The sequence below is a fragment of the Ammospiza caudacuta genome, chromosome 1 (genome assembly GCF_027887145.1).
Source record: "Ammospiza caudacuta isolate bAmmCau1 chromosome 1, bAmmCau1.pri, whole genome shotgun sequence".
NCBI lineage: Eukaryota > Metazoa > Chordata > Aves > Passeriformes > Passerellidae > Ammospiza > Ammospiza caudacuta.
Window position 1 is genome coordinate 50765011 of NC_080593.1, and position 25677 is coordinate 50790687.

The 25677-nt window shown below is 35.3% G+C and overlaps 1 protein-coding gene across 1 annotated transcript in view; it reads right to left on the reverse strand.

Annotated features, from left to right (window-relative positions):
• CNTNAP2 (contactin associated protein 2) overlaps window positions 1–25677 on the reverse strand; it is a 1023368-nt gene that overhangs the window by 290852 nt on the left and 706839 nt on the right. The window contains exon 13 of the mRNA XM_058800058.1: window positions 20623–20823. Within this exon, the coding sequence (XP_058656041.1) occupies window positions 20623–20823 (201 nt within the window). The remainder of the gene's footprint in view (window positions 1–20622; window positions 20824–25677) is intronic.

The window sequence follows — 25677 nt, forward strand, 5'->3', positions numbered from 1 at the left end:
TCACTCTTCCATTAACCTATAAAAACAAATACCTGTATTTGGGGCAACAAAAGCCTCACAAGGATAAAGAAAAGATTATTCAAGCTGAAGTTGCTCCATTTTAAACAAAAATTAGTGGAATGGAATATACCAATGCACATGTATAACAAAAGCAAGAATACAATCAGATTGAAATTACACACCGACACAAAGGCCACCTCTATGTTCCTGGTTTCTCTTCTGTCCAAAGAGAAATAGCTGCTGTCAAAGAGTGTAATGAAGTCTCCAAGATTCATTGTGCCAGGAGATGTCAATACAGATATGGGCAGTGCCTCTAATGACTTCAATTAGCTTGTGTCCATCATGAGAATCACAGGATTGCTCAAGGTGCTGTTAATCTGGTTTATACACAGATATAATGGATTTAATAATTAGATTCTTCCTACACTTTCCAAATGGAGATTAAAGCTCTTTCACTTCTTTGTCTAAATGGTGATGTCTAATGAGCAATGACATGGATCCGGTAAGTTTTTGAATATTCCACCTCTAGTTGATGGTTTGGAGAGAAGATAAATTACTTCCAAAGCTGTTTCTGCATTTCCTCTAATATGTGGATCTTCATAACTAGTTTATCAGGAGAGTAACTGGAGGAGTTTTAGTTACTTGTAGCATAACATTAGGAAGACAGGTCGCCAGTGAGGAAAAATCCTTTTTGGAAACAACTAAATGGAACATGGTGCTCACTTGGTGACCTTAAGGGTCTGTTTCAACCCAAATAACTCTATGATTCTATGAAAATCAAAACAAGTCCAGATATTTGCAAACTCTCTCTGTTGTCACTCTACCCTTTCCCAGTCATGAAACTATGAGCTTAGGAAGGTGCACTTGATATGACATGTCCCTGATAAGAACAAACGAGTCTGCAAGAAAGGACTGCCTTGACAGAGACCTGTCACTAGTGTTGCTGCCTAGAAATGAGACAAGGGATGTGGGGTAGAATGTCCCCAGTCACTGCAGGGCGGTCCCTGTGACCTGACTGTTGGACAGAATTGCGGCTTATCTAATAAAATACAAGAAAGACATTCCTGTGAAAAAAACAACAACAGACAGACTCAGCCAAGTAGTAATATCTTGATTGTGAAAGGGAACACAATAATAGAAGTACAAAAAGTAACAGAAAGCACATTGGGAAAATGTTGATCAAAATAATAATTAGATCTTGCACATGTTTTTTTTTAAATAACAGGTAAAAAAATATGCTGCTAAGGAGTACAATCTCACCAACCTCAGTCTTGTAGATGGAGGAAAAAAAAGTGAAAACCCATGATGGGTACCCAGTAGCATACTATGAACCAATTGCAGGGCTAAAAGTGGAAATCCCAGTCATCCAATTCCTGCATTTATTCTATAGTAATTATACATTCAAGCTCCCCAGCCAGGATGTAAGCCATCCTTGAAATGACAGGAGAAGGAAGATCTGTCTATAAAAGAAACCATATCTTTCCTTAGATGATGAAAGGTTTAAACAATTTCACAGACAAATTATGATAAAAGATTGCAAATGAAATAATGATCCTTATCTGAACTGTAATTTCCCTTAAATCATGAAACAAAATACCTTCTCAGAGGAGAAATGAAACAGTATAAAGATTTCTGATTGATATGCAAATGCGTTTGGCTTCATATACTAATAGAGAAATACTTTAAAGAGGTGTTTCCACTCAATAAGCATAAGTAAGCCAAACACTATTTTCCTTCTGCCTCTGCTCTCTGGTTACCACTCTGGACTTGATATCTACTTTTACTTCTTGATTTATCTAAGTGTGTCTTTCTTCTTATTCAATAGGAAAAAAAAATCGCATATATAGTTACCAGGAATGTTTTACTTCATCGAACTAAGTCTAGTTGTGTTAGTAATACACTCAGTTCTATTTAGCTGAGGCTGTTTTTTTCCATCCCTTTCATCAATACCAAGCACTTTTAAATGTTTTAGAGAATTCTGAACTCTTGGGTACATGAGAACCAAAAAAAAGGGAAGAAAATAGAAATAATAATTGGTTCACCACGTACTGTAAAGAATAAACTATGTCAATGAGGAAGTAATTCCCATAACATCTTTAATTTCATAAAGGTCTTGTTGTGATTTGACCCTTTGTGCTGAGTGCAGAAGGGTGAAACATTCACAGCACTGCCCATGCACAGCTTTACATCTTTGCTTGGAAGAACAGAGGTGAATGAATATCAGTTTGAGCACTACCTTCACTGTCTAAACAACTGAGCAAACCTTGAGTACTGCTTTGGCTTCCTTCCAAAATTCTAGGTGGCTCAGCTGAATAAACTCAGCAGTGTGTGGTGACAGGCTAAGGCTAATCTCTTTGGGAAACATCCCCACCAGTGGCTCCTCTAGCACACTGCTCATGTTCAGCATGTTTAACCCCTGAGGGACACAACTCACCCAGAGACACTGCATTCTGCAGATGGATAATCTAGTCCTTCAGGGAGTTAATGGTGCTCATCCAAAGCCTAAATTCCTTCAAGCTGTCTGTATAGCTTCACACATCTGTGATGCACTTTTGATTTTATTAGGAATTTAGTAATTCAACGTACTTGGTGATGAACAATCCTAGAGACCAAAAAATGTTCTTGATTATGTGACTTTAAAACGCATAAAGCTAAGTTACAATTCATGCAATCAAGAAATTTTGGCCACACACACCCTCCAGAGATTTTAAAATCCATAAAAAGACAAAAACCAAAACACAAGGATTTTAAAGAAATTCACACTCTTCACCTTTCTGAATCGGTTCAGCTTTACCACCCCTATACTGGTATATATCATTATAGGCTTTCATGCAAAATGCCAATGAACCATAAATTCTTTAGAAATATCAAAACTGTAATTATATATGCTACACTCCTGACAATTTGCTGGTATTTTGACGTGAAAACACCATGCTATCAAACAACCCTTCATTCTATCCCCCTTTATAGTCCAGAGTGATAGGTATTTGTTTAAAAAAATTAGCCAGCTGGAAAGACAGAATGATGGGAATTGAACTACCCATGAAGAGAAAATCATTTATTTTGAAGCCCTTTTAGAAAGAGTACATCTATTCAATTTGTTGTCTTCTGTTAAAGAAAGCACACAGAAGAGTATCAGAGCAGCATTATCATAACCTAGCACTCATACATCGATGCCAAAATAACAAAGGATGTTAGATGAACAGGATCACCTTTGACATTTCATCAGGAGTGCTAAGTCTGGATGAAAAATAATGCTGCTAATGCCTTTTTCATTTTGCTATGAATATCCCAATAAAAACCTCACTGGTCTATTTGCAGATAAATACTACAACATTTTTTATGAGTGTGACTGATGGATCTGCAAGGTTAAGGCCATTTTTTTCCATGATCTATAGTTTCATGTGGTCTTTTTGTGCATTCAGGCTACAGCTCTCAATCAGCTTCTCAAAATTACGCCCAAAATAACTCAATAGCACTGTGTACTATTCAATCAGAAAAAGCAGACTGCGTCCCACTCCTTAATTCTAAACTACAACTTATACATAATATTTTAGAGATATATGTATAATATAAATAGGGAAATAAACTTCTACCAATACGTTTGTTCACACACACACAGAGGCATTAACAGAAAACATTATCATGAGACAACCAACTCAAATAATCAGAGAATTCAGAAAAACGAGTAGATACTTATATAGCACATACATTATATTTAGATGGAGTATTTTAATCTAGAGCCAGTGCATATGTAAGATTAACATCCTCTTTGTCAAGGTTTTTCACTGCATTTTTTTTTTAAATTATCTCAGAAGAATTTGGTATTAGTCCAGCTTCCAGAGTAAATTTGATTATGTGGTCTGTTTCCAAGAAACTAATTTCTTGCTGAAAGACATAACATGGTCATTGGAAATTACTGCATGATCTCACTGAATGATCATAGGTGGTGAGAGCTGAGACCAGAGCTGGAAGACATCACAGAAGTGTTTGTGCTTCAAGGCACTCCTCCAAAAAGAGTTTCATGTCCCTCTAGATGGCTTATCCTTCCCAAATGGAAATTAAATCCTACGTATTAGTGCATGATTAAGTGCAAGGAAAGGGCCACAGACCTGAAAAGTTTCTCTGGAAATCCATTTATGAGCAGAAACCTCTACCAGAAAATATGCTCAGATGAGTCAACTGCTCTCTTTTCCTGATGTGGCTGATTAAAGCAGGGTTGGATTCAATCTGTCCTTCCTCCAGATAGCCCTATCAACTGCCATAAAGTATTTTTCCTCTCTGAGGATTGCACATGAAATGTTGTACCCTTTAAAGAATATCTAAGAGGAGATTTTGACAAAGTCTCAGTCAGCGTTGACTTGAACTAGAGACTCTTAGATTCTTTTCAGTAGCATTTTCAGAAGCCTTCCTATGAAGCAGTAGTATGCTTAATCACAGAAAACATTTCTGGTAGAAAACCAGCTCTCATTGTTATGGATCTTCTGATGTTGAAACACTCCCTCCCAAGTTCCATTTGCTACAACTTCTAAGCAGGAAAGAGCAAGATGAAGACAAAACAATGTAATTACATAGAGTCAATGACAGATGTTGGAAACTGTGGTAGAAACAAAAGAAATGAAGGATTAATGGCAGTTACAGTAATAACAAAAATCAAGAAATAACAGCAATCAAGTCAGGTAAGCCAGACTACTAGAGCAGCAATAACGAAAAAAGAGAGAGTTACAATTATCTTAGGAGTTTCTTCTCACTAAACAGATGTTCACGAAGCAACAATTTAACCTCCAAGCATTTGAATCAGTCTGGTATCAGTAACAATCCATAAATATTACTTTACTGAAGCAAAATATGGGCAGAAAGATTTATGCAAACCTGGAGTAACTTGTTGGGACTAGATCCCCAAGTCAGGAGCTGTATTACTCTGCATCAGAAATCTTGTCTGTTTTATTTTAACATAGCTGATCACCTCAATATCACTACTATGGAAAAGCTAAACTTGGCTCAAAAAGGCAAAATAATCAATGTGATTTATGACTGGGGTGTTCAAGCATTCTATACACTAAATGAAATTAAAATTAATTAATTGAAAAATTAAATTATATAACTCAATGTGCTGGGGTGAAAAGATATTAATATTACATGTTGGGAGAGGTGGTTCCATAGAAGTTCTATATATTCATTCATTAACCCTTCCCTATTTTTTATTATAACATTATCCTAATTTTTCAGTGTTTTGTTGTCAAAATCTGTGGGTTTTTTTCAGTGAACTCCATCGTTAGCTATACCTTCTCTTAAGATGAGAGAGCTGTAAGAACTTGCATCCTCCTTTTTGCCTCTCCATGGGGCAAGTATATGAGGGTAGAACTATCTCAGTATATTTAAGGATTTGCACTCTACTGATAACAATAGTTAATTAGTGGGGGTGTAAAAAACAAAGAAAGGAAAAAGGACAAATTAAGTCAACAATAATTAAGGCAGAATATAATTACAGCCCTAATTAGAGTAGTTTTCCAGTAGGAATGGATAATTTCAATGTCAACAAAACACAATAATGAAAGACTCTGCTGCCTCAACATCTCTTTTACTTTCCAGTACTCTGAGAATAGAAATGATAACATCACCAGACTTTTTTCCGCTATCTATAATTCCAAATATTTTGTTATATTTCTGTGATTTATTTGAAGAATACTCTTTCATGACATTACCAATCTTCCTTTCAGCTTCCCAGGACTACTGCTTTTCAAAACAGAAATGGTGTTGTTTAAAAATTTGTCCTTGAGAATGTCCCAAAAAATAACTTAAAGCCAAGTAAGTAATTAGCTTCTACATAAAAACGTTCTTCATTAATTTACTAGAATATTTGCACACTTCTTGGTTTTAGTGTGTACTTGTAGGGCAACAATAGCAAATGATACAGAATTTGTACAAAGGAATAAGTCAAGGCTACCTTTGAATCACTCTGATATCTTGCATTTTCACCCTCCCAAAAATTTGCATATTGTGCAACAATAAACTTGGTGTCTCCTGAGTGAAACCAATTAAAGATGTTAAAGATATGGTACTGTTTTCACAATCAGTATGGAGAGACTTTCAGTCTTCCTGTGAATGCAGGTAATTAAGTAATTGAAAAGTTGAAATGCAGTTATTTTCACAGAATTTTTCTTCCTCAGATATTTTATTATCATGATCAACCAAACAAAGTGACTAAAAAAAAAATCTGTTTTTCAATATTATGTACTTAAGAAGAAAATAATATTAAAAATACAATATTATCATAATGAATATAAATTGAAAAGCTGCAAAAATATTGATCTGAGAATCAACAAAATATTCAGTGTATTTTTGAATGCATGCAAACTGGACAAAAAAAAAATATATCACAAGATTAGCAGAGTTTTAAAATTAGGCTGAAAATGGAAGCAAAAAACTGTCTGGCTTGATCTCGAGTTCAACTAAAAAACCCCTATCCTAAACCAGAAAGCCTTTTGCATAATCTTCTATGTCCTTACAGTATGGATAACTAAACAATTCTGCAAATTTAGTCCATAATTGTTTTAAGACTTTTTTACCTTCTGAATTGCCCATATGGAAAAGGGAAACAAAACCTCTAATTATGGTGACAGAAGAACTGAAATGGTACTATACGAGTTTAATTAAAGTGGATGGTTCATTTGAAGATAATTTTTTTCAAAATTCATAATGACGGCATTAGCATGTTATTAAATATGAAAATTAATTGAGAATATTGTGTTTTGTAGGGTTATCGGGTTGACTAATAATTTTAAATTATTTTCTGGGTAATGCTTTGCTGCAGTTGTGGCTGTTGCTGTGCATATATTCTTCAGCTGGCTATTTGGTCTTAACCAATGGCTATTTTCCATCTCCAAAAGTTCAGTAGGTGCCTAAATAATACAATCAGACAAATCTGATGGCAAACACCTTCTGGCAGGTAAGCACTATGCTTAGTGAAGGAAAGGGAAAGAAAAAAAAGAATGCAAAGGAAATCCCTCCTGATCCCATTCAAGCAGACCACTACCCAGCCACTCTCCAAGCAACAGTTAACATGAAAATCACATTGGACATTTTCTTCTCTACCCCAAAGTGTTTTTGCATGAAAATTCCATAATGCCATGAATATTTACTTTTCCCCATTGTATTTTTATTCTTGGTTTCAAACCCTTAATTGATCTTTTTTTTTGAATGCACCTTAAAAACATAATTCTCCAAACTTGCAGTACTCATGGAAAGCATGATTATATCTCTGAGCGCTACCATGTGCATCACAATTCCTTTTTCTTTGTACAGCATGCCTTTTCCTTTTGCAAAGAAAAGATGAACACCATTCTGCCAACGTGTGCTGATCTGAGGCAAAGATAGTGCTCACTGATCGATGCTTCACTTAGTATTTCATATCTTGCAATTTTCCCATAAATTACCTAAGGATGTGCTCCATGTTAATGCACACTTCAGTAGCAACCAACCATTTGCATGAACCCATATAAAGAGCATCATACCAATGCTTCTCACACTATTATTAACATAAATTGCCACCTTCCTAATATCAATTCTTATTTACAGCTGACAGGATGGAGGAATTAGTATGTGTAGATTAATTCCTGATGTAACTATCCATATTTAATACTGTTTAAAAAACATTTTCCAGGCAAAGTATGCTGACCTGTGGTTCTGGGCCAGCAGCAAATTCAAACAGCAAATGAAAAAAATGCTATAAATAAATTGGAAGGAAAAATACTATCACACAAATACTAAAATATCTGCAATGTGAAATAATAATTTTGACTACCATACATGTAATATTGTACTGATCAGATTGAAATATATTCTTTTTTATAAAAATATTCTTGTATATCCACCAAACATCAGAGCAAGTGAAATAACAGATTTTTTCTCAGCCCTATTTTTTTACTAGGATATGAAATCATTTCCATTTTGAAAAATAAGTTGCAAGAAAAATTTAGTCCCTGGTCCTTAAAATTCAATCAAGTTCTCATTAGAGTTGATGAAAGAACAATTAATTGGAAAATAAACAAGATCTGTACTTTGTTACTTAGTGTAAAAAGCCAGAACCTTATCAAATGACAGCAATACTTCTGGATGACTGCAGGATGAGCATGGTTGTGGTTGTGCAATACAGGAAGTTATTTTCCTCTGAAACACAGTGCACTTCAGTATGTCCTATTGACAGAAATATCGTGTATAAATCATTTATTAAAATATAACTGCAGTAATTGCACCTGGCAATTAACTTAATAAAAATAAATTACTATAAAAATGGCTAGATTCTTTAATAACTGTGATAAAGGTTGTCCATCTTACATATAAATGCAAATTAAGTGGAAACTGTGCAAATGCACTGACTCAGCACAAGTCTGACCGCTGCAACTTGGAACAAATCAATTTTGGTATCTAAACATCTTTCCCTTCTGAAAACATGGATTTTAGCTAAAGAAACTTCACTGTCAAACTTAGCTCACTGTTTATACCGAAGACAATGGAAGAAAAAAAAGGACCCATAAAAACGGAATTACTATTTTATATTTTCAAAACAATAATATAGTTATTAATTTATTGATTAGCTGTAAAACATAAATTATATAATACCTTGACCTGATGAAGCTGATATTTTAAAACTAGATTTTAAAAAAATATTTGTTCTGTGTTTCTTATTCTCCCCAACATTCAGCCAAACAATAAATTGCTCACACAACCCTATATCAGCTGTTGTTGGAGGCTGTTGGCCATCTGATAGGTGCCAGGTGAAGATTATATTACATTCAGCATGTGACCAGGATGAAGTAGACTGAGACTTTCATTTTATCTTGATAGATGATCAGCCACATCACACAGTAAACACAATTTTCAAGCACCACTGTTTTGTGTGGTCAGACCTAATTGTAGAGCTCTGCATTTCAATATTTTCAAAATTTTCTATAAATACTAGTTTTCAATTATTAAAAGCATTTGTGATGCAAACCTTCCAGCTGCTTTTTGTTCTTCAATCACAGGTTTTGAATTAAATTAGAATACATATTTAAATTAGAGTTAATACTTAAATTGACCAGATCACATGGTTGAATCTTCTAAGGAGACTCTAGGAAAAGAACTCCTGGGATTTTGATTCCTTTTAAACTTTTATTTAGATAATTTCATATCAGAGAGTGAAAAGTGTACTGACCTCAAGAGTTTATGAAGAGATTATTTCAGTGCATCCTAAAAGCAGAACTCAGGAGTTGATAGCTCTTTAAGGGACTAGTTCAATTTCAAAGCCACTTTAGGTTAGGACATATTTCTAAAAGTTCTATGTTCATCAAAGCAAATGTGGATTTAATGTACCATAAAAATCCTGTGATGTTTTGTGTGAAACTGGAAAGCACTTAGTTCTAAAATGTTTTTGAATGAAAGCAACAGCAGCTGGTTTTTGCCTCACTGTCCGGGACATGTCCAGACACTCAAAGCCATTTTGTTATTTTTTGACCTACAGCTTCCTCTGCATCCTCAAAAGGCTTCATTTTTAAAACACAGCAAATCCCACTAAAGTTATTCAAAACCTGAAAGCAGCTTGTGTGACAAATTGAATTTTCAGTATTCTACTGATCTCAAGGAAGTTACACTGGATGCGACTTTATTCAACTTAGGACTTGGAAGTACTGTTGAATTTTTCCAACTGCATAAAGCTACCCAGTCATTGGCACTCAATTTCCCCCAGCCAAGCTAGTCTTAGTACAATAGTTCCAAATTAACTCCAATTTGAGAACAAAAAAATTAAGGTCAACAATGATCCTCTCAGTAAATGTTCATCGGCTTCCAGAAAGCTTTCATCTACTATATACACAGTGATTTGAATTCTCCATCATCTCCTAAAAATTGCACTATTACCTTCTTCCCAAGCAGCTTTCAAATTACACAATATTGAAGCTATACATTATTATAGGTTATTCTTTTTTTTTTTACAAAGTTAATATTAAAATGCTCATCTTGAGCTGAAAACTTAGACTGTATATTGTGACTATTTTGAATATTCCTGGCCTTCTGACATGCCTGTATTGAAGAAGTGATAACTCTTAGATATATTTGAACAACTTTTACCAGAATAGATATATAAAAGGAATAGCATTCTAAACTGTTTGAAAATCCTAATAATAGTAAGGTATATGGGTAAAATAAAGTACTAAGCTATGGGGGATAAAACATGAAATAAATTTATTACATTAAGTTTATAAAAAGAACATCACACAAATGGCAACAGAAAAATAATTTCCCTTCAATGTTAAAATTATCTATTTCTGTAAATATGTATGTTTTAGTTGAACCAAATCATCAGAAATAAACAGCAATTTGTGGTGTTGATAATCACAGGATTGTAATTTGCATTTAAATTTGACACATTTTTGTTGTTGGTTATGTTTTTTTTTTTTTACTATGATAATTATAGATATTACAAGTTTCTTCATTAATATAGGAGGAATATTGGTAGATTCCCATTTGGATTTTATTATGAAATTCTTAATCATAGACTCTGGCCAATTATTGTGTATTTCTGTAAAGCTAGGCACAGATGTGCAGGTTTAGGTATCCCCTCTGGCAATCATTGGCATTACCAATTTGATTTTTTTTTTTTTTTTACATTTTGTCACATTACTTTTGTATAAGAAAATGCACAACAGAAGAGTCCTACTTTTTCTAGAATTACAGTAATCCCAGTCATTACCATTTCTTAAGTTTTTCTTTAAATAATGAATAATGCTCTAAAGTGGATTATTTAAAAGCCAGAGGGATAGAGAAGACAGGAAAAGTTGCTTGCTGTAACTCCCCTTCAACTTCATTCATGAAGCTTCTTATTAATTACAGATTTTGCTCTTTGATACAGATCTAAGGAAGCTATTACTTGCTGTCTTGGATAAATTAGTATACCAGGAATACACTCTCAAGATATTCTGTGACTTGCAAAGAAACAAAGCTATTCCTTCAGTTTGCAGGATTGCAAGTGATTTATTAAAAGCTTCTGCAAAGTGAAATATATTTTTCCACCAAGAATCATGCCAAGTCAAGTGCATATGAGAGAGAATGCATTCATGTATGCCGTTTTGCCTCTGCCAAACCTGTTACACAATGCAAAGAAATCTTCTGTGGCCTTCAGAGAGGACTTGTACTACCCTTCAGCAGAGCTGAATAGAGCTAAGAGCTCCTTGTGTCCTGCCCCAGTACTCCAGGGCATGCAAGTCCCAGGAGCCCTGACTGTAAAGGAAAGGTACTTTCTGGAGGGCTTTTCCACCTTGTTCCTTCTTTAATTCTCATTAGAGAATCTATAATAACTGTTATGCATGCCTGCCTACCAATGCCCACCCATTTGCCTTGGAAGGATATCCAGACAGGCAGGAAACAAGGTGTCAGGTTGCTCAGGGCACATCCAGGCAGTATTTGGAGGGCAAGGCTCTGAGGAGCAATGCAAACGTTCCTTGCTCTGTTACTTTTGCTAAATTCACAGGCAGATCAAACCTAGTGCCATATGCCTGATATATGAGAATTCCTTCTATTTGAAGTCAAAATATTTTATGAATCAAAACACTTTTTAAAATTAATTAATTTTTAAAATTAACAAGAGATCAGGGCAACTTATAAACATGAAAAATAACATTTTGAAGATGACACCAACTTTACTGATAAAGTACAGAGACATTGGTAATAAAATAGCAGCAAGAAGATGCTCACCACCCTAGTCTAGTGAATAGCTGTTAATAATCAGTCTTAATACAGGAGAATAGGATTTCAGTAAGGTCCATGTTTCTTCCATTAGGGTAGCAGTAAAATTAATCAGAGAGAAATCTCAAAGAATATCCTGAAATAAGACAGAAAAATTTTAAAATTTGTTTTGATCCTGCTCAACTTATTTGTTCATGATTTTGTTAGCAAGAAAGCATTGCTATTTTTCAGTCATTGACAAAGATGAGAAGCTATTCTATTATCATCCTTCAGTCATAACTCCTAGCAAGGATTAAAAAGTTTGGGAGACAGAAAAAAATGATCCTCTAATACACTGAATTGAGAGGACATTTTTTGTGTGCTTGGTCTTAAAATATAGACAGACAGTGAATTCTTGATGAATAGGTATATAATGAAAAAATTTCTGAAGATAGCACGACGTTCAAATACTATTGAGCCTTTTTTATCTTTCTCTGAGCATTTGTTCATATCATTCCACTACCTTGAATAAAGTTAAATCTTGAACTGGAACATGATGGCGAACAACAGCATTTGCCATTGGGCCAAAAATCAAGGTCCAGTATTAATCAGAGCAAGGGTCAAGATATTTTGGTTCAGTTAGAGTAGTTTGCCCTTTGCTTAGCATGGTAAAGGTTGATCTGCACTGAGCACTAAACTGTGGCCAGCAATCATCTCAGCTCCTCAGTACTGCTGCATTCCAAGACACTGCACAGAAAATTTTAAACAAACAAAACCAAATTCAAGCAAACCAAAAATCCCTAACACTTGGAGATTTTGTTATTAGTGGGTGAAGTAACTGGCATAATGGCAAAGAGCATCATCACACATGGATTATCTTATATGTTTGACAGGTTTTTTTGTCCAGTTCACAATTTCAGGTTTTCAAAAAAATAAGTTGTTCAGTATCTCTTCCAAACATTCTTGCTACTTGACACAGTGCTTTGCAAAAAACCCCAAAATGATAAAAACACAATCCATACCATAGGGCACAGATGATTAAAAAGAAGGGAAGCTTTGATCTCTTACTCCTGTGTCATTCGACAGTGGCACTATTGTAAATACTATTAAGATTTTACAAAAGCATATATTAAATCAGATTATGTTACAAATATCACAGGTAGAGACAGAAAGAGACATCAAAGAGACATGAGTCGTGAAAAGGGAAAAAAATGTTAGAAGTTTTGAGATGGACCAATGCTAGCAGAACACAGATTATTTATTCTTAAGGTGATGGGAGAAGAGATTCCCTTAAATGATACATAATGTTCCAAACTACAAATATTTTTGTGAATACAATTTAACCTTGATACAATACACTCATTATAGCCATGAATCTATGGAAGGGCTATGTCATTTTAAAAATAGATTGACAGATATTAAATATATCTTGAGTTCATGAATTAGTAAGATCTATCCTCTGAGTAACATGTATCTAATTAGACATCTGTAGTTTACACAAAGCGTCGTTGCTGCTGTTGTGCCAATGCACAAGATCTTACAATGGTACTGGTGAAACCCCACTATTAGCTGTGGAGAAGATATTTGCTTTACAGAGTCCATGTTGGCTACCAAAATATTCCAAAGCATTGTACCCTTCCAAAGGAAATGAGTAAAATATGCTATAGTCCTTTCTATGATAACTGAGACAGCAGCAAGCACTAACTTGCTGCAGCTTTCTGAAACTGATTATAGTTCAGCTGCTAAATTAGTAACTGCTTCCACATCTTTAGCTGCTGCTTCTGAAAAGCTGGACTGAATTTCAATCTTTTGCATCTTGTTAGCAGCTCTATCTTTATCATTGCACTGGACAACAAATATCCATATTCAAAGTTTAATTTCCACCAGTAGAAATGGTAAGCATCCTTTAATTTTTTTTTTTAAATCTGCAGATCTACTTTTCCACAAAATATTGTTATTAATTTTTTTAATCAATAAATTCTATTCATCAAATGAAGTACCTTTCCCACTTATTCTAAGAATCTTAGGAAGTGATCATGAATCATTTTGGCTGGCAACACAAATTTCCTGAAAACAGAATTTATTGTCCTTATGTCTTTTCAGTAAAGTGTCTATCTTACAGAAAATCAGAGGATATTTAAGATTTTTTGTCTTCTCACATTGAGTAATCTCACATAGCAAACTATTTCAAAAGATGTATCGGAAAAGGATCTTGTTGAAGTTATTCCTTCTAAAAAGAAGGAGGTCATCTTCTTTCATACAAACACCTGTATGGATATAGATATCCACCAAGATATCTGCAGGTATCTATGGCATGTGCAACAGGCACATACAGGCACAAAAGTTCAAGAGGACAATGAACTCTCCTCTCCCAGATTATAGTGGCAACGATGCTGCATGAACCATGCTGATTTTACAACAGGCTGTACTTTTCTCACACTCCCTTTAAGCTTTAGTAAACCCTAATGCTGTCCTCATATACACCCAGGCAGTGTTTTATCATTCACAAATATATGCAGACAGTATATGAAGTCATTGGAGGCAATTCATGGAAAGAATGTACATTAAAAAGAAAACATGGAAAAGCAGAGAAAATGCGTGTAGAATTACTCACAAGGTGAAAAGGGGAAAGCATTTCCGGCACTCTGTTTCTGACACAATCCAGAAAACACATTTTAATAGACTGATTTGATAACATCTAGCATAAATACATAAAAAGTACAATAAAAAAATACTCCTGGAGTAAGATGTGTCTGGGGTGGTTCATACCTCAAACAGTCACACATATATTAATAGTCACACCATATCCATGCTCCCTATTCTGTACACATTCTGCTGTGTTCCAGAGGTTTACCTGAACTCACTAGGAAAAGCCTGCATGATATCAAGCGTGAGATCTAGCAACATTACTAACAACAAAAAATATTACAAAGCAGTTCCGGACATTAACTGATGAGTGTTTAAAGAGGGTAGAAATCTTTCCAAATCCACAAGCTCGATGCCCCATGCTGCCAGGGTAGAATGTAGGAAAGCCTAACTCTAACCTTCAGAAGAAAGCCCCAGCCTCGAGAAATCAAACAGTACTGCCTCATCCATGAAAACAGGGCAGGCAATGTTTTAATAGCAGTTGAACCCTTGTTATCTCATGATGCAAAACACAGGGCAATTAATGAAGAAAAGACCAAGAGAAGACCATAACACAATAGGGAGTGGAGCTCTGTTTTATGCACTAGAAAATGCCATTTTAACTGTGTATGTATGGCTGGATTATTCATACAGTTCTTTCTGTCACATTCATCTCAGGGATTGAAGACAGAAACGCTGGATATTTTTACTGCATATTTGCATAGGAAAAATATACTTAGGGCACTGCAAATGCATTTAGGATATGGGTAAGGAGAAATTCTTAACAAGACACACAATGATACACCACCCAGATCCATTTTGTCTGAGAAATTGATAAACTAATCTGTTTTGGTCATTCACCAGGAAGGATAACTTTTCCCCAGAACAAACTGGGTTTGTGAGGAAGAAGTGTCTGTGAAAACATTAACCATAAACAGTTTTAAACAAATTTTATAAAACATGACACAATAAAAGCAGAGAAGGGTGTATTAACAACTGTCTGGAATAAAATGACCCCAAGATAATAATTTGTCTACCATTTACCTAAGAGGACTGGTGTGTATTTCATGAGAAACATTTAGCATATGAATTATTTTGTGCTTCTGTTGTATGGCAGGACAACAATGACTAATGGAAAACAAAATCCCCAAAAGCTAATGGTTTCCACTTTTAGGACAAGGGCATGTAGATCAGAGTGGAGCAAGGTTATTATTCCTGCTATCCTTGTGCTTTAAAAATCACTGGAAGTTGAAATCAGCTTTTCTAGAACATTGAGAAGAAGGGGTCAATCAATATTATTAAGGCTGGACGAGATACATGACAGCTTAGGGGCATGTTTTCTGGGAGAAGATTGAAAACAGAATGATGAAGCCAGAGCAAGTTTTAGAGAGAGTTCCATTCATCACTCTAGTACTGCAGAAATCCCATTCCTCCCTCAGACTCTTTTTCAAAAACTCTTGTTAAGCAGGAATTATATCTGCAACTAGCACTCTAGATCAGTTAATGGGTACTGATGGCAAAGTTCATAAGTTCATTAAGTTCTGATTTGGATGGCTACTGAGGAAAAATAGCATATTGCAATTTTAAACTTTGTTTTTATCTCAGTCTACGCATAAATCTTACTTCCTACTGGTATTATGATTGCTTTATTGTAACTGAAACAACCAAACATCGAATTAAGTTTTCTATTTCACCTGTTTAGCTCCTAAATTCATGAAACTGTTGTCTCATTTCCTCCAGAGACAAACAGACATGAAACAGTAATTCATGTACTGCAATAACACTGCTATATGTTTTTCATATGCTGCCTGCAGGCACAGTGAATAGGAATAAAAATTGGAACAAAACACCAAGAGATCTTGGTCTGTTCTCTGTATCTACGCTTTTAGCTCCCACACTCTGATTATTTGTTACAGTTCCTATAGCTCTGGGAAATGGCAGACACAGATACTGTGAATGCAGCGGCCCTTCTCCCTTCAGGGTTTCATTCCCAGGGTGAGAGGAAGGATGGCAGAATCAGCATGCTGTTCTCTCCCCTCTTCCCAGGCAATGATCAGTGGCTCATGGAAAATTTCATACCAAGAAAGTCACAAATGGGTATTATGAGGAAGTCTCATGAAAAGAGTTGATGAAGATGTAAAATTTTGTTAACATTTTGCATTCTATGAGTATATTGTATCATTGCTTCTTGTTACAATTGGGTTTCTACAGCAAAGAAGGGAAGCTTCTTTCTATAAGAGTAAATTGATACTACATATTGCCCTGCCTCTTTCCACCTTGTTAACCCGTGGGCACAAAAGGACTTTCTTCCACCCCCAGGATCCTCTTTGCATTAAAGTGAAATGTCCTATCACCTCCCATATCAACTGGAAAGTATATGGGCATCAAGAACCCCAAAAATCAGACAGCTTTCTGAATGTCCTCAGTACTAAACATATTGTTATCCTCTCAAAATGAATGTTTCCAAGGGAACAAGCAGAAAAGAAGATATGAGAAATGCAATTGTAAAAGAGAAAAACAACGCCCCAAAATCTACACTTTATTTTTTTTTCAAATTTACATATATTTATCTTATTATGCTGCAATTATGACCCATGGCCTTTTTATTTCATTCATTTATAAACTGCCACAGTTACTTGAATTGCCAAGATTAAGCCTCTATCACGAAAATAACTGCATGCTCATAAAGAAATTACTATTCTAAAAAAGCATATCTAAACAGACAATAGGAAGCATCAATCACACACTGATACAAAAAAAAACAAAACCAAAAAACAACAACAAAACTTGCAACAGTCAGAGCAAATCTGTACCAAAGTCAGGAGCATAAAGGCTGTGAGACAACTGGAGTCACTGCAGGATCCCTGATTGAAAACAGTTTCCTCAGAAATTTATGGTGTACCCATAATTTTACTGTTTCTTGTGATAGCATAGTGTTTTTTCAGCAGAGGCATCTGGTTTTGTACTTCCTCAAGCAAGTCACCAAGCCATCTTGATTAATTTTGGTTTTTGGATAGTCTTTAGTGAAGCTTTGAAACAGATCCCTAGGTTTTAATATAATTCATAACATATTGGGCTGCAAGTTCAAAACAAAACAAAAAAACAAACCACAACAGAAAAGACAGAAAATTGCATTTCCAGATAGCCTTTGCTGATTACTAGACAAGGACTGTTCATTCAGCTTTGAGCAGAAAATTGAACCAGACGACCTGCAGTACCTTCAAATCTGAATTATCCTATAGCCTTATGAGATCCCTAGGTATGTTTTCAGAAGTCACTTATGACTTGATTTGCCTGGAACTTATTACTATCTTCCCTCAGACTAAGTAGAAAGGCAATGGCATTATTACCTGTAAAATCACTCCCAATCCCTCTTGTCAGCAATGATTTTAAACTGCTTGCTAGGATGTACATGTTACTTTGCTTGGATGAAAAACTCATTATTAAGAAAAAAAGACATGGACACGAAACAATAAAGTCTTTAAGTCTAAAACTCAGAACAATGAGAATTCTTAGTTTGTACAGATTAATTTTCATATATACCTCTGAAATCATATGACAACGAGAATTCTTTGAGTGCTGTGCCTGCAGCCAGAAAAACCTCTCAACAAAACGGGGTTATTAATATGAAGGTTTTTCTCAAACACAGAATTTTGATGTAGCTTCTGTTTCATACCAAAAATGTTATTTGAGCTATTCTTAGTAGCAGAATCAGTGGAGTTGTATATATCTCTACCTTGTCAGGAAACACCGCCACAACAAGCAGCAAAAGCTGTAGTCCACTTACAGCTAATAACTACCTGTCATTAATAGATCAATAAACATCTGGAGCCCTGACTTGATTAAATATGTTAACTGATCAATTTCTCCCTGGAAGGAACCATGTTGTAAAGTGACAGGATTCACAAGACACAAAAAGTGAAAAAGTTGAATTGCTTAACTGTCTTCTCTGTTTTCTCAGTTCTCTTTGATGCACTTTACAACAAAAGAAACTTTCTATCCTAAGTGGTTTTTAAACATCTGGAATGTGTATGTGTAAAGGTCAAGGCCACAAACACTATCCTGATCCCACGATGCTAACAGAGGTTTTACTATTGGCTGCAATATCACCAGCACTTTTCTCACTTCCTGAGAAATACAAAATTTATTTTTTTCTTGTTTTTTACTTTTTTTTTTTTTTTCATTTCTTTGTGGGGGAACTGTACTGCAATGATTTACATGCAAAGCTCAGCGGTGGAAGATGCCACATGAGTGCTTTGAGCTGTGCTGTGAGATGAATAGGGTGTCATAATATATTCAGCAAATATGGCAATCCTCCAGAACAGAGAAAGGTATGAAAAATTATTTCCTTAGTTTAGAAACCGTACACTGAAGCCAAGAACCCATAGAAAGAAAATGTATTGGCCTCTTTCCCACTAACACACAAATCACTGTTGTTCTATGTGTACAAACCACTACAAGCGTTATGCAAACACTGCAGTGTGATTTTTTGTTACTGTCTAGGTAAAAAGAATCTTTTTTGCTTCTTTCTCTCGCTTAAAAGGAAACAAAACCTAAACCCATATTATAGAAAATCTGTTCAAACTCACTTTCCAGACAAAAAAAATGTCTTATAAAGAATTTCTAAGAGAAATTATTTTTCCATACAAAAGGTGAAAACATGAAGAAGGGGATAGCTGCAAAGTACACTCAAAATTTTGTAAGAACCTTAAAAATGTAAGTATTTGGAACTGCTTGCTCCTTAGAAAAAAAAATCAGCAAGTTATTATTTTGTGTACTGCTTAATTGTCCTTTAAATCTAGAAGCTAGGGTAAACACCTGCAATTACAACATATATTTATTATAATATAAACATATATTAACAAGTACAAATTGAAATAATAGTCTTATACATACCAAGAAGAAGAAACTAACAATGCACTCTATGCAAACTATGAGCTTTCTAAGCCCAGTATCTCCAGCTCTATTACCAAATAAATTTGCCTTCTGAACACCTGCCAAAACTGCATTCATACACAACTTTTCTGAAGCATATGCAAGCAGGGAGTTTGTATCCATCAGCAGAATCTAATCAGAACACCTCTAGTTATGAACATGATTCAGGATCCTGTGCATCAAGGCTCAAGAAGGAAGAAATCATTTCCCACATTGCAGGGTCTCTGTGCTATGCTAAATTTAGTAAAATAACAGCAACAGAGACAAAGCATGCATTAGAAATAGTTAAAAAGCAGCAGGGAGGATGGAGAGGAGTAACAAGCATTACACGTCTATTAGCTAATGGAATGCTTATGGAAATAGGAATAAGATACACATGCATTCCAAATGAATACTTATCTGTAGCACCATGAGAAAATATTCAAAAAAATTTATGAGGGAAAGCAACATAAAGTATAACACTATAAGCATGCAGCCACTAAATTAATCTGAAATGCATTTGAATTGCTCTTATCACCATGAACTCAGTTCACAGTCACCAAAATGTGTTATATGTTTCCACTTATAAACCAGTTTTCCCTAAGTACCATTAAGATTTATTCAACACCAAAATTTATCATACACAATGAGAGCATATATAAAGTACTTGCTCCATATAAATAGAGCTTTTAAAATACAATTCCTTCTTTGTGTGCTAATTCTGGAACAACTAATACTTTTGTCTTTACTGGTTACAACTAGCATTTGTTGAGGAGGCACATATAGAAAGGGTCTCTTTTCCAGTAAAACTACACAGCAAAAGAACAATCTTATACTTAATCTACTTGTAGGTAATAGCATATAATTTCTCACACAATTGTATTACTGACCATGCCATTCTGTACAATGTATAAGGCATATGATTATCCTTTCATTATTTTAAAATGCTCTGCATTTAAGAAACTGTTTCAAAAGTGTTAGTGGAAAAATTCTAACCTTCATTCAACCCTTGCCGACTGTAGCATATGACAGCTGAAAACCAGAAAAACAGGATAAAGTTCAAAGCAATTTTTCAATGCCTCTATTGATTAAACTTTAAAAGTTACTGTGTTTACCGAATGCCACCTGCTTTAAGGAGCAACAGATCTGAGAGGAGACACACAAACACTTGGTGCAATACCAATCATTTTAGTAGTGAGCAATCAGGCAAATTATCTTAAGAAAATAGTGTCTTCTGTATTTTCACCCTCTTTGTCATCTTTAACAAAGGAGAACAAAGAAGTATGTTCAATGAATGGACTTACCTGACAGCAATACCTGTTAAATTGTTGAGCTAAAGCTCTTTAACACCGTATTTAATGGATATCCCCATTCTCAGCCTACCTGGTGTATTCAGCAGCCGGGACATTCTGCAAGAATAGGAGATAAACTGCTCACAGTATTCAGCACTACTGGTAATGGCAGAAATCTGGTCCATTGATGCACTGTAGTTCAGCTGCAGCACAGATAGCTTCTCCGGGCTGCTGCCTCCCACAGAAGTCTGCATTTGCAGATCATGGTACACAGTTGTCCACACTTTATCCTCTGAAAGAGAGGGCAAGAAAGACAAGAACTGGTAAGGGTCAGACAGAGGAACTGAGTTCAAATAAATTTAGGCCTTTGTCAAAAGATAAAACTGTTCTACAAGATATTTGTTGATATTCGGTAGTGGGGAAGGAGGGCACTGCCCATAAATGTTCATCATGTGACAGCATAGTTCCAGCTATGAACTGATGAAGGGAAGAAACTCATCATCTTTATGAAAAGATACCAAAGATACCGTGTGAGAAGTCTTCCTTAAACAACCGATGCTTATAGTTACATATGGAACTAATAAGGATTAACTTTGGTTAGAAAGGCAGAAGGCTGATGCCCTAAAGATTCAAAACCTTTATGTGAAGAACATTCACTGCACATGGTAAATTTAATGTGGGCTGGAGTGAAACACTGCTTTAGTAAAGTAGTAGTAAAGTAACAATGAGGATGCACTGAATTCTAATGTCGTTACACATTTAGCAATAAAGACCAAAAATTTTTCCACATTTTTCACCCAGGATGTGTTCTAGGGTAAAACAAAATTACTGCTTATTGAGACAAATATTTTAAAACAGCAGCACCATATAACTTTACTGATTATGGTTATGGTGCAGATAGCACCACAGGAACTAATCAAAGTAGAATGGAAATACAAAATCTATTTAGTTGTGAAAAGGCACAAAGAAGGAGGAAAGACAACTTCAAATTTTTTTATTTCTATACAGCAGTATTGGCCAAATCTCAACACCTGCAACAAACTTTTTTTGCAGGGTCATGCAGAAAGTATGTTATATCCAGCCCAGAACAATGTCTGTATGCATTTTATTTCTCTAAATCACTGAACAGCAAGTCACTAGAAATGTTACTGTGAAACATTTGCCAGTAGTTACCAGAGAAGATTTAAGATGAAGTATTATAATAATGAAACAGCACATTCCACACTCCTTTTACAGCAAGATTTGTTGAAGTTGGAAGGGAGTTTAGAAAGGAAACAAAGAAAAGGCACAGAAACTTTGCTGTTATAGACCAACCATTTATTTTTCTTAGAGGGACATTCCACTGAACCAAAATGAAAAAAAAAATTATCTGAGTAATATAGGCCTTCAGAATGAAAACTATGAAGATTTGGTCAATATTATTGATACTGTCTTCCTGTAAGAATGCTATTCTATCACTTAGGTGTGAAGAATTTTTAAAATTTAGGTTGACTAGATACCACTCTAAAAATCCACTATCTCAGCTGAAATGTACTACTCATATTGAGCATCTCACACAGACGAGGGCTGAAATAGGTCAATTATCCTCTGTAAACAAACCACAGAAAATTCTCTTTTCTCTAGACATTAACCTGAAACACATCACCACAAAACTTCCTAGAAGTGAATCAGATTTTGTCAGTAATATTTGTCATGTAAGGTTTTTTCACATTTTAAGTTGTTTTTCAGTTTTTCTTTTAATTGTTCTGCCTTATATATTTCTACCCCTGAGGGAAAAGTCAAAGAAATCTGTCTTGGAATAAAAAGTAAACCTTAAAAACATCACTAAGAATCTATTCTGGTGCCTTAAACTGGCTTGTAGGAAAGCCCAGATTCCCAAATGAGTCAGGCCTTTGCCCCAGCTGTTCTGTCAAGCAACACCATTGACCACAGTTGTCCTTCAGAGATACAAAAATAAAACACATCCACACTGCTAACTTTGCTGTATTTATCACAAAAACAGACTCTCCAGGGAGATCACCTGGCATTTTCTAAGTATACTTATTCACCTGACAGATGCGCCGTACAGCGATAAAACCCATAAAATGTAGTGCATTGCAGTATGTTTTCAATTCTCCTATGTAAATCTCTTGCCTGTTAATGCAAATCTCAGTCATTCTAAAACTTGTGGCCAGCACTTTGATATTTTAACAACATGGTAACACTTTGCCAAACTGACACACACTCAAAAGTGCTTCAGTAATTCTTCACCAAGTTCACAGGAATGTGCTCACATCCACTGATGAGATTTGGTGTGACCCAGGGTAAAGACAACTCTCCACACTATGATTATCCTTATCGCCAGGATTCTGTGCTCTGCCTTATTTTCCAGTCTTAATTTTTACTGCATAGTGTCAGGCTATTTTGGATTATATTGGAATCATGTGGACCCATGTGTTTGCAACTGATATGCTGTTAAGTCTTTCTAATCAAATGTCCAGAGATAAGGTAAGCAAAGCAGACAAATCCTCCACAGGTTGTACACATGACTAGCCAAATGAGATGAAATTCAGCATGTGAAGCAAGATGGTTATTATTTTAGTATTCATATCCTTAGTCCAAAACTCCTTGTAAAACACAGCAATATTCTTGCATTGAGAAAAAGAAAGTAAAAAACCAGGAGAAAGGAATCCTGCTCCCAAGTACCAATAAAAAATTTTTAATTGTTACCTGTCAAATTATATAAAGAATATAATCCAGTTTTGTTAAGAGCCTCATATGGAAATTTCCTGCAGATTCATTTTCAAGAAAGGATTGAGATAGTTTATACATTCACTGACAAAAACCTCTTATTTGTGGCAGAAAACACTATACATGTAAGAACACAAAAGTGTCAGTAAGGAATGTGTTAGGACAGTTAGAGCCTCATATTGAATTTTTGATCCAGCCAAGACTCCTTGTCTAGCCACTAAGAAGGTACAGAATGTGACTAGCAGCACGAATTGTGTTAGGCACTGTGTTTGAGGAGGAATTTTCCTATGGATAGCAGATTTTAGCCAATATACAGTCACCTCCCCTCCAAGTTAGGAAGTTTAATCTTTACTGTGGCACGCTGTACTAAAGATGATATAAACACACCCTAGTCAGTCAAATGCATCCTCTGAACAACTTCAGAACCCTTCTGTCAAAATATAAGTACTACTAATGGTTAAGTGCTTGTTGCACCTTGTAATTGATCTTTTTATCAATAAACATATATACGTGCATAAAGTCAATAATCTTTTACAGAAGAGCAACTTAATCTCTTTCTGCTGTCTAAAAGATGATGGGAGATGGATTAGCATACATCTGGTCAGATACTGAAAATAAACCTAGGTCTTATTTCACTTGCAACTAATTTTCTGATAGTCTGGCTCAAATGACCCATGAACACATTCAGCAAGCTGTCTTGTCCAAACTCTGGAAGCTGAAGCATCTGTGCCTGCAGGTCAGGCACAGAGAGAGGGTGAGGCAGAAGTTGCAGCTGGTGTATAGGAAGGAAGCTTCTTCCCTGGGTATTCATGCTCTTCACATATTTTCCTGATTTAAGTGTAATGCACTGCCATGACACAAGGACCAAAACTTGTACAGGATGGTATGGCCTTTCCTGGGCTGGGAAAGCACATTAACAGACAAAAATCTATCTCCCCTCAACATCAAATGCAGATTCGTGAACACATGTAGTTATACATCTGTGGGGCTGGCTTCAAGGTGTCTGAAAAGACTCAAAGGAGATAGATGCTAGGCAGAAATCTCAACCTTATCTACTGAGTGTTGATTATAAACTGCTTTTTGCCTTTTAGTCTTAAAAATTTGTTAAGTGTGTTTATACTTTCCATGGAAATCAGCTAGGCATTTGTAACTTGAAGATGAGGCCAGTATCTTCACTCATGTTTTCAGTTTCTTGGAAACTCCTCATTTCTTGAGACCATTCTTGAGAGAGATGGAATCAGTACCCTGCTTCCAGTCACCTTCCATTACAGAAAAGTTAATGCAGATAGTTCACACTATCTCAAATATCTGTATCTTCGCCATTTATGGCATTGCCCCTGTGTAGCTGAGAACATAGGTATTCATAGTTAATATATCATTATTTTCTGTCAGTAGTACACAGAAGTTCCATTTAAGGTATGCAGAAGTGAAAAATCTGTCCTAGTTAACAGTAATTAGATACATATTCCTGGAAATTCCTGTCACCACAACACTGGAATGAGTATTCCCCTAATACACAAGCAGTTATTTGAAGAACACCTGGCATATGGCTATTGCTAAGCACAAGTGCTTAGAGACAATTTGTCAGCCACAGCTGTGTGTATGACTTAGGCACCACCAAAAGACATTTCCCCTACACATGGAAGTATATGAGGTCCTAACTGGATTTACTAGGCTGATTCTAGTTTTCCCACTGGAGGACAGAGTACCAGCACCAGCTAATTGCTAACACTTCAGGAAAATAAGTGCCTCCAAGATGACCACTTCATTCAAATGCATATCTTAGAGGTTTTTTTAATGGTGCATAGCATGTTGCAGTTGCACAGGAAAACAAAATAATGGCAGAACCTTTTTTTTTTTTTTTTTAGCAGTGAAGATGAAGTATAATTTTATTTGAATAGAATGCCAAAAGCCAGTATCCATAGATTCTTAATAGAATTCATAATGGTTTTCACTAAGAACAATCTAATTAGATCCAAACTGCTGATACATTTGATGCAATTATAGAGAAAATAGGTTCCCTCTAATTTAGTCTGTACATTACTCTTTACTGAAACTGTTCTTCTCCAACAGATATGTATATTATAGTAAGATTAAGTTTCTTAATTTAAGAATAATTTTTCTAAGAAGGAAATGACCACTGTCATTTATGTCCTTAAAATGACAATAAAGTGACATAATTTACTTTGCTGAAATTACTTTTCAGTTGCAATGACTGATCTACAGTTCTACCCACTCACTACTCCTTTTTCCAATAAAAAGTAAAGTAGGTGGCTAATAAAATAATCAATAGGTATTAGTAATGGTTCACTAATAAAAAGAAAAATGAAATAAAAAGAAATCCTTGTTCACCAGCTATTCAAGTGATGAAATAAAATATTAACATAAGTGATTTTTCCCACTTAATATTCAGTGT